Genomic DNA, 9,182 nt, shown 5'->3' with positions numbered 1-9,182 from the left:
GCCTGAAGGCATAACTTGAGAAAGAAAGGAAGCATGTACTTCTTCCAGCATGCATGTGATGGGGGAGGTAAATAAGTTCTTCCCGCACCCCAACTCCCACATATTTCCCAGTTAGCCTTGCCTAATGCTGCAGATATCCTCCAAGTCATATGAGCTATCATCTCCCACCATTCCTGAAAAGCTGACTCCATGCCTTCTAGAGTAAAAAAAAAAAAAAAAGAAAATTTAGCCCATTTTTCTCAAATTATGCAAAATGTGACATTTCGCCTTTTTTTCTTTTTTTGGCAAATATTTTTCCTGACAGTCCAAACATGTCTCTGACTCTGGAAGATTAAATGTGTGATCCCGTTGCAGACGTCTGTGCCCAGCCACTGCCACAGGTCTCAGGCATTCCCTGTATTTCCAAAAGTATCCTTAGTTTCTCATGCAGTTTTGCTCCTCCTTGTGCTTTCTGGACAGCTTCTTGTAGAGATAAAGTGCTCGCTTCTCCTCCCAGCTCTCGAAGAAGGAGCCTGCGATTTTTCTGCACAGGCGGTGTGCATAGGTTTCCAGGAATACGGTGGCATACAGGATGCAGAAGAGCAGCCCCACAACAAGCAGCACAGAGGGGTTGGGAGGCTTTGGGGGACTGACCCTGCAGTGGGCAGAGCTGAAGGTCAGATAATGCTGGTAACTTCCTTCAAAGTCCTGAAGTGGTAATTCTTCATCGGGAAGCCATAAAATTTTCCAAAAAAAGTGCAGGATCCCCATTTTAGCCTGAAATAAAGAGAGTTAAAAGTTAAATGGGGTATGAACAAACTGAAATCATCTGGTTACTACAAAAACATCAGCCTGGAGGGGTGTAATCACCGTTACAGCTTGTTTGGGTGCATTGAGAGGAGGACATCGAAGCGCATATACCCTTCAGGCTGAGTGAGAATAACAGCATGATCTGTAGGTGCTGAGTACTTGGCACAATGAGACCCAGTCATCTGTCATCTTTATCTGCTGTTACAGAGATCATAACAGGTATTCACTGTGTGAGATTTACAGTGAAAGACGTCATCCAGACAGCAGTATTAGTGGCTGCATAAGCGAATATTAGGTTTTTTTCTGAGGCCTGATTATTTTACTGTAAATTCATCATAAGCAAGTAAGTGCACTAAGGAACCCTGGGGCTGGGGAGGGAGGCAGGCTGTATTATAGAAGAAAGCTAAAAAACTAACCCAGAGCTAGTCCAGATAAAGGATATTAAAATAGAAACTGGGGAGGTTTGTGAAAGGCATTGCACAGGGTGACAACAAAGCTTTCTCCTTAAAGGACAGCCAGTGCAATAAGATGAGGAGACATCCTCACAGCTGAGACACGTAGTCATCTGCTTCCTCCTTCCTTTTGTGCTTGCACCCACTCTGTGGCAGGGGATGGTGCTGCAGGGACACCCATTCCTCCACCCTGCCTAGGGAAGGGACCTGGAGATACAGGGACATCTGACTGCCACCTGCTAGCCGTGTCTTTGCAGCGTCAGGCACTATTTGCTCCCCTCCTCGCTCCCAAGGGGCTGTAATTGGGAGAGGGTATATGCTGCTATTAGATGCACTGGAAGGAGCAACAGAGGTTGTGCCTCTACCTCCTCCCCGCCAAGCCTGTTACGTTACTTGTACAGCTGGCTGCTGGGGAGGGAAGTCAAGATCATGCAAATAAGGCTACAAAGACTGCAATCCCCACCGCTGCCTCCTGTGATGTGATACACAGCGGGGTCCCCGCACAGGGAAGGAGAGGGGACACCAGCACTTACACGGTATTTAATGCTGAGAGTGACAGGCACTGTGGAGAACTGAGCTGCCTTTCTCACCGCGGTGTCTGCCACACTAAATGCAAAGTGGTCCATTGCCACGACCACCAGCATCAGCATCAGGGCCACGGTGAGGAGCATGGCTTGCACGAGGCACAGCATCACTTCTTCCCGGGACAACTTCAAGCCTGTTGGTCGAATGAGGGTTTTGGATGAGCCCACCAGCAGGTGAGCTGCTTTTCTGGCCACAGCTAAACGTTCCAACTTCTTGGTGATGTAAAAATTGTCAAAGCGGAGGTTGGTGAGATAATTTTTCAAATACCAGGTGGACTCAAAACAAAGATAGAGCACGGAGAAGCCAGCAACCAGCTTGTTGCCTACTTGTACAGAGTCTTTGACCAGTACCTCAACAGCCAAAAGGTCCCTCCCAATTTTCTCACCAGCAAGGTGCATTTGTTGGTAAATAAAGGAGCTGTTCTTAAGCAATGAAAACTGAAAATGTCCATTCATAGGCCTATAAATATTAATGGAATTCATGCTTTCTTGGATTGCACCCCCAAACTCCCAGGAAGCTGTTGCTAGCAGAGCAGTTGAGTTCAAAAGACTCTCAGAGGAATTCTTGCAGATGCACTTAAAAACCTGCAGTATGGTTTTAATGTTGCTTATGATGTTGGGTGTTACGTTAATCACTACTATCATGATGCAGGTTGACAAGAGAAGCTTCCGGCCTTGTTTGGTACCTAACGTAGGCATGATCATACTGAAGACACAACGGGCAGGATGCACCAAGAAAAGGGTCAGGAGAAGGAGCGGACTGAAGGACATGGCCATGGCAATGGAGAGATGCCAGGAGTATTCCAGGGAAGCAAACATCCAGTTGTAAAAGAGGCCTCCTATCACCACTGTAATGCATGAACACTGCAGAAACAAGGTCCACAGCTCTCTGCCGTTTGCTGGGACAGGCTTGGAGTAAACCGACCACAGGTCTACCGTGGTCCTGCAAACCTTTGGGAGTAGAAAGTCTTCACAGTAGGCATGGGCTCTCATCCTGTAAAAAGAACAAGTACCTGAGTGTCAGCAGAGGAAGTACAGAAATGCACTAATTGGGGCTTTCTCGAGATGATCACTCATGGGTCTTTATACTGTCCTTGTCTGAGCGCCTCTGGTCTCACTCTTCTCTACTTCTCTGCTAACCTGAGTAGCAGGGACTGAGATCTTCCCTGGAAGCGTGCAAGACAGGGAAGTTCAAGGCATTTCTTGAAAGATCAAATAAAAAGCACAATGCAACTGCTCCTCCTTTAATGCAAGCAAAGGAAAGCATTGTATTATTCTATAAAAATCATAATAAAGTCATTCAGAGGGGTCAACTCATTGGCAGTGGCTAGGAGTGGCTTTAGTGGTTATTTAGGGGATGCTGGAGTGAGAAAGAGGAGGCTCCTGGCTGCTGTGGAAATCGTTAGACCAGCTCTGTAATTACAAAGTGTTCAATGAATGAGAGACACGTGAGTGGGAGTTTCAGCTCTCCCTGCCTCTTAAGAGGAGACCAAACAAAAAACTGCAGGTTTAAGGGTGACAAATACAGAACTGATCAGAGAAAACAGTTTCACACTAAAGCTCCAGTACCAGAGGAAATCTCCAAGGATAAGAATTTGGCCACTGCAGACAGGATGAAATGTCCCATAAAGCTATTTAAATGTCTAATGAAAACAAATGTTTGGGAAGGAATATCATTTCTCAGACTGCACATCTGGAGTGACTCTCCAGAGAGCAGAAAACCTGGTGGGGAGAAGGAGCTTCTCCCCAGGATTAAGCTCAGTCAGGCAATCCCTGTCTCCCCCTGCCTGACAGCAGCCTTAGTTATCATTTGAGGGAGAATTTTCTCTAGCAAAGGAGGTTTTTCAGTGGAAAAAGGCCATTCAACGGCTATCAAGACAGAGGAAATGAGAGGCATTAAAGCAGGCACTACTTACCCAGCAGCAGAGAGGTGCCCCAGTCTTGCTCGAAAACTCTCCATGCTCCAGTACCTTATTGCTCTGAGAAGATCCTGGATGCAGCTGCTGGGAGATGCAGGATAGGAAACCAAGGCAGCTGGCACCAGAGAGCCAGGACTCAAAAAAACCCCACCCCAAACGTCACTACGTTTTAAGGCAATTCAGATCAGCAGCGCTGGCAATTCCTGAAGTGAATGGGCAAACCTGGTGCATGAAGCCTGGGGAATAACCCCACTACAGGACAGAGCCAGGATGCACAGCACTGCTTGGGCTTTACACTTCTTCTGATACTATTGTTGTTGCAGAGAAGGCTTATTTTCATAACACGTAGCTGAAAAAAATGAGTCAATGACATATGGACTGACGAAGATGGAACAAGCATCACATGGGACATGGGGTGTCACCACCCCTCACGGGGAAATCAGCTGTCTCATCCCAGCTGACTTCTCTCACTGCTCACCAGCCAGCAGCAAGGTTGGGACTCCTTTCAGAGAGAAGGGGAGCTTTTCCACTTTCAGACATCAGTCATGGCACAAAGGGTATGGTAGGATCCAGCAAACCATGTGCTGACAATTGTTCATCTTTTCTGGCAGGCTGCTGCTCCTTCCTGAAACCGTGAGCTTGTGTGCAGGGTACACAAACTGCTTAAAGGCCCATCTCATAGTCCTAGCAGAGCAAGATGAAGCTTCAAACTTGAACCTTTCCCAATTCCCTATAGCCAGCAAATCCACTGCAAAGCAAGCCCTGCCACAGGCAGGATTCCCAAAGCGCTAAGAAGCTCCCAGATGTGCAAGCCAGGATGTGTGGTCCCCATGGGACCGACTCGCCTGACCCCTGGGATGTGCAGAGCACAGAGCTCCAGCCACCCAACCCACTCACCGGGAGATGAGGACCAGCCCGTGGTGTTTGCTCCTCAGTTATGTTTCCAAAGAAGAGGATTTCCCCTCCTCCGATTAGCTGGCACACAAGAAATGTGTACCACCACTGCCCACCCCCTTGCACTGAGCTCATGGGTTACAGGAGCCTTCCCTGGCTCCCACCAAACCCGCCTCTTTGCCAGATCCTTTCACACTAAGCCACTGCTTGTGGGCAAAGGCAACGCAGCTCACCCAGCCGCCGCTGAGGCCGCTCTTTACAGGGACCCGCTGTCCCGTGCCGAGCCGAGCCGAGCCCTCCCGCCGGGTGGGAACCGCCGGGCCCCCGGGATGTTCTCATGCTCCCCTGGGCGGGAGAGAGCAAAGGGCTGGAGGTCAGCCCTGTCCCTGCCGCCCCTGGGGACGGAGCACGCGGGGCTCTGGCGAGTGGTGGGACAGCAGCACCCTTCCCCAGGGGACGTGGCCAGACCCCACGGCAGCGGCAGTCGTTGGAGGACGAGCAATCACGAGCACAAGCGGGCAGAGCAAACCTCTGCCTGCTTCCTCGGACCTTCCTGTAGGTACCAGACAAGGTCCTTTCCGCCCTTGCTGCTCTGCTCAGCGACTACTCTGCTTTATTGCTAGATTTTTTTCTGTTTCTCACATGGCTGGTAGAGCAAAGGTTTCCTCCTGGTGCCCCGGAGCACAGACACCGAATGAGAAACTCTGACTGACTCCAGCTGGGAAGAGGCACCAGCCAGGCGGGCGTGAAAGAAAGTGCCATTTGTTTGGAGCATCCATAGCAATTGCTTGCACAGGCCATGAATTAGGTCTTGAATTCAATTTGGACCACCCCAAAAGGCCCATACTTGTATTCTGCAAAACTCATCAGGTTCTTCTTAGTTGCTATTCTGACATTAAACTTCTTCCTCACTCTATTTCTGAGCTAACTGATTTCATCAGCCCCCGGGACCCCATCCAGGCTAAGCAGGTAGCTTTCTGGGCAGCAAAATAAAAATGTTAGCAATAAAGAACCAAAAAAACCTCAAGTCCACAACACAGTGATTAGTGTTTTCTGAGCCTGCTGCATCATCTGGCAAAGGGGAGCTGAAGTCTGTGGGGGAGCTGTGCTTGACCAGTAACTCCAAGCAGCACCAAGAAGTGTTTGTATGCAAAGTCAAACCTAGCTTTTCCTCTGGCTCAACTCAAAATTGATCTCTGCAGGCTGGACTATCCTAAATCTGGGATACCTTCTATTTTATACCCTGAACTGATAATTTCCAAATGAGCTAGAACCATGAATGCCGAACTTTCCCTAGGACACAAGGAACAAAGCTTGCTTTGCTAAACAAACAAACAAACAAAACAAAAACAAAAAAAACCCCACCAAACCAAAACCCCAAACAATTAAAAGTGTGTGTGCTTATAAAGATACAGGAAGAACTGCGGGCAAAGGCTGGGGAGTAGGACACGGGCAGGACCGCGCATCTCAGCAAAGCAACTGTGACATCTTGCGGTCACATTCTGCTAAAATACCTCAAGGTCTGTCTTCATTTCAGCTCAGAAACTAAAGTCTGTGGGTGGGAGAGTTTTAAGGAGAACTGAGGAAGTGAAGGAGAAACGGGAGGCTGCGAGCCAGTGTTGGGGATGCATACACTGTGTGTCCCCAGGATGCTCCAAAGTGCATTTTCCCACTGTGTCATTGGGGATCTCTTGGCCAAGCTCCCAGGTGGTATAAAGGGGCTTTGCTTTCTTGACTAGCTCCAGTCTCTATAGTGCTTAAGCTCTAAAATTTTCTAACATCCCTGATTTCGACTTTTTAGCACTACAGTAGGAGATAAAGGAGAGACCCACATGCCTGCAACTAGATTGCTGGAACTATAAGAAGACAACAGAGGGTTTCATTTTATTCATCATAGCTGGTAAGCATAGACTGGCTTTGCTCTGATTAGGGACGGTGGCTGAGCTTGTACCAACCAGGACAGAGATTTGAAATCCATTTCTGCTTTGCAGACTGCAGTGCTCACAGAGTGGGGCTCAGGGCAGTCCGAACAGGAGTCTCTTGCCAAGACACCTGCAAGTTCAACCTGTAGTGACAGGGTAACCCTGCGGGGGTGACGATGATGGGAGGGGGTACAATGTAAAGGAGCAGCTATATCACAGGTAGAGTGTGGGGTACATGAACTACACAGCTTAAGAAAATGACTGGATAAAGCAGAGTAGTGGAGGGCTAAAAATAGGATGATTTAAGGCTGAAGATATTTCTTCATGGCAATATCATCAGCACCTGTTGATCACGTTATTCTGCCAATTCAAGAAATTGAGGGTGTGGGAAAGATTAGCCCATTAGTGGTGATTCTTTGCTTGTTAAAATCACATGCAAATGAACAACTTATGGTGATACAGACCCAGGTCATGTCTTCTTAGGTGTCTACTATAGAAATATAGAAAAATCCCGGCAACATCCTTTCAGTGACTGTTGAGGGATACATGTGATAAGGGAACCAAGGCTATCTAAACTGCAATAGCTGAATTTCCCCTATCATGCCGGGCTTTCATTTGTTTCAGGAATCTTTCCCTTTTTCTCCTGAACTTCCGCATCACTGCCGGGTGCACATCGGCTGAGCACAGCCCCAGAATCACTCACTGCTGTAAAGACCCATATAGCAGCTCTTCTGTGTGATGTTTGTAAAGCAACTTGAATGCTTCTGGGATAAAAGATACTACAGAATGCTCCCCTACTGTAAATAAACTAGAATGATTTTCCTCCCAGTGTCTCGGGAGAACATGTGGACGTTGGTCCAGGATTGGATGGGGAACATCAAAGGAGTAAAGCAGAGATATTCTGGATGTTGAATTTCAATGCGTGAGTGGCATTTCCTGTTAATTAAAATTCACAAGCAAGCTGCTAATGTGAATGGCTTTTGTGATGGTTGTTGGATTTTTACATTCCTAGAGAAACAGTGCATAGGCAGGCAAAGTTCCTTTAAAATAATACAGTCAAAGTTATAGAAGGTTAGTACAGGACTTGAAATGCAACTTCCTGGGAATTTTCATATCTCTACTCAGATCACAGACCCTACAAGAATAATGGGATTGACTTACCATTAAAGGCTGCTTTTGGCAAATTTTAGTACTAGCAGCAGCAAATGGAAGCAGAAATTATTCACGCAGACCAGTTCACCCTTGAACCCCAGAAATACTAAATCTTAAAATCTCTGTTTAAAAAAAAAAAATTTAAAATCAAGCATGCCAGACCAGTCGTGCTTTCACAGATGCATGAAAAAGATACGAAAAAGCAGAATTAGGTAATGCTGTTGTCCGCATGCCTTAAACCAGATCCTCTGGGGAGCTCTGGGAAACACAGAGGCTGCTGATAGAGCTGGGAGAAGCCAGGTCTTCGACTAAAGTAGAGGTTTAGGATCCAGGTGCTCCTCACACCTTTCCCAGGTCTGCCAAGGCCCTGTTGTGTGATCTTGGGTAAGTCACTGGTCCCCTCCCTGCCTTAGTTTCTCATGTCAGCACGGAGGTAATAGACCTTCCTCGGCTGCATTCTGAAATACCTTCTGCTCTCTCAACAGTGCCACAGACATGCCAGAATGCTGGGAGTGATTTTTGGAGACTTCTACACAAACTTTGTGGCCTCAGTTCTGCTTTCATGCCCAAGTAAAACTAGCCTCCTGGATTCAGCTAGGATGCAGAGCCAGAGCTGAGACCATTAAGTAAACCTGTGACGCCTACACCTGCAACGGAGCCGGACTGGATGTTACCCTCTGAGCCTCGAAATTAGACAATCCAAAGGCCCTCACTGCCTGTCCTCCTGGCTGCAGGGACAGAGGCAGCTCTGTTCCAGTGACCGACTCCGATCCTCAGCAGCAGCAGCTCTAGCCACAGCAGGGCAGTGGGACAGCAAGACTCCTTCCTGCGATGCCCGGCCACCCAAGGGTACAGCCCGTTCCCTGGCCCTGGGACAGCGATGCCGTGCTGTTCACGGGGCAGCCGGCTGGGAAAGGGAACTGCAGGGAGCAATTTTCCCTTCCCCATTCAGCCCATCTTCACTAAGGCACGACGAGGATCATCCATGCAGAACGGCAGTGCCCAAACCCAGCGCGTAGCTGGCATGGAGCTGCCCCGGGGCAGCAGGACAGTGATACGGGGTATCCCCAGCAAAGGCAGCTGCCGCGGCTGCACCCCTTTAGCAGAGCAGCCCTCAGATGCTGGGCTATGAGCTTTCCCATTGCTCCACTGCTTAACAGGGCTCCATTTTGGCTCAGACTGGAAAGGAGACCTCACTGCCCTCCCGGGGAACCACTGCCCAAATCAAGGGGTGAAGCGAGAGGAGGGGGAGGCTCGGGCTTTGCTTTTCTCCCCTCAATCTACAGAGCGAACAGGACGATGTGATGTGCTAACAAATGTGCTTTATTGTACGTTTTCCACAATCATTAAGGATTTTGTTGAATATTAAGGATTTTTTTGAACTTGATTGAAGTTCCACATTCAATTGGTTTTGGCAGTTTCGGTTCAAGCCCCACGAGTCCCCACCTACCATGCGACCCTAAGGGTAAC

General features: G+C 48.3%; 1 protein-coding gene across 1 annotated transcript; it reads right to left on the bottom strand.

The window, feature by feature from the left end:
* Window positions 1-414: 414 nt before the first annotated feature.
* On the bottom strand, window positions 415-4,977 carry OCSTAMP (osteoclast stimulatory transmembrane protein). Its single transcript, XM_010569794.1, is given in 3 exon segments — window positions 415-701; window positions 1,744-2,838; window positions 4,872-4,977. Coding segments are annotated over 3 exon segments (1,488 nt in total).
* Between the last annotated feature and the right edge of the window lie 4,205 nt (window positions 4,978-9,182).

The sequence above is a fragment of the Haliaeetus leucocephalus genome, unplaced genomic scaffold, assembly GCF_000737465.1.
Source record: "Haliaeetus leucocephalus isolate CR32 unplaced genomic scaffold, Haliaeetus_leucocephalus-4.0 Scaffold273, whole genome shotgun sequence".
Taxonomy (NCBI): Eukaryota; Metazoa; Chordata; class Aves; order Accipitriformes; family Accipitridae; genus Haliaeetus; species Haliaeetus leucocephalus.
The sequence above is the reverse complement of the archived record's forward strand: the minus strand, read 5'-3'. Positions and strand labels throughout refer to the sequence as shown.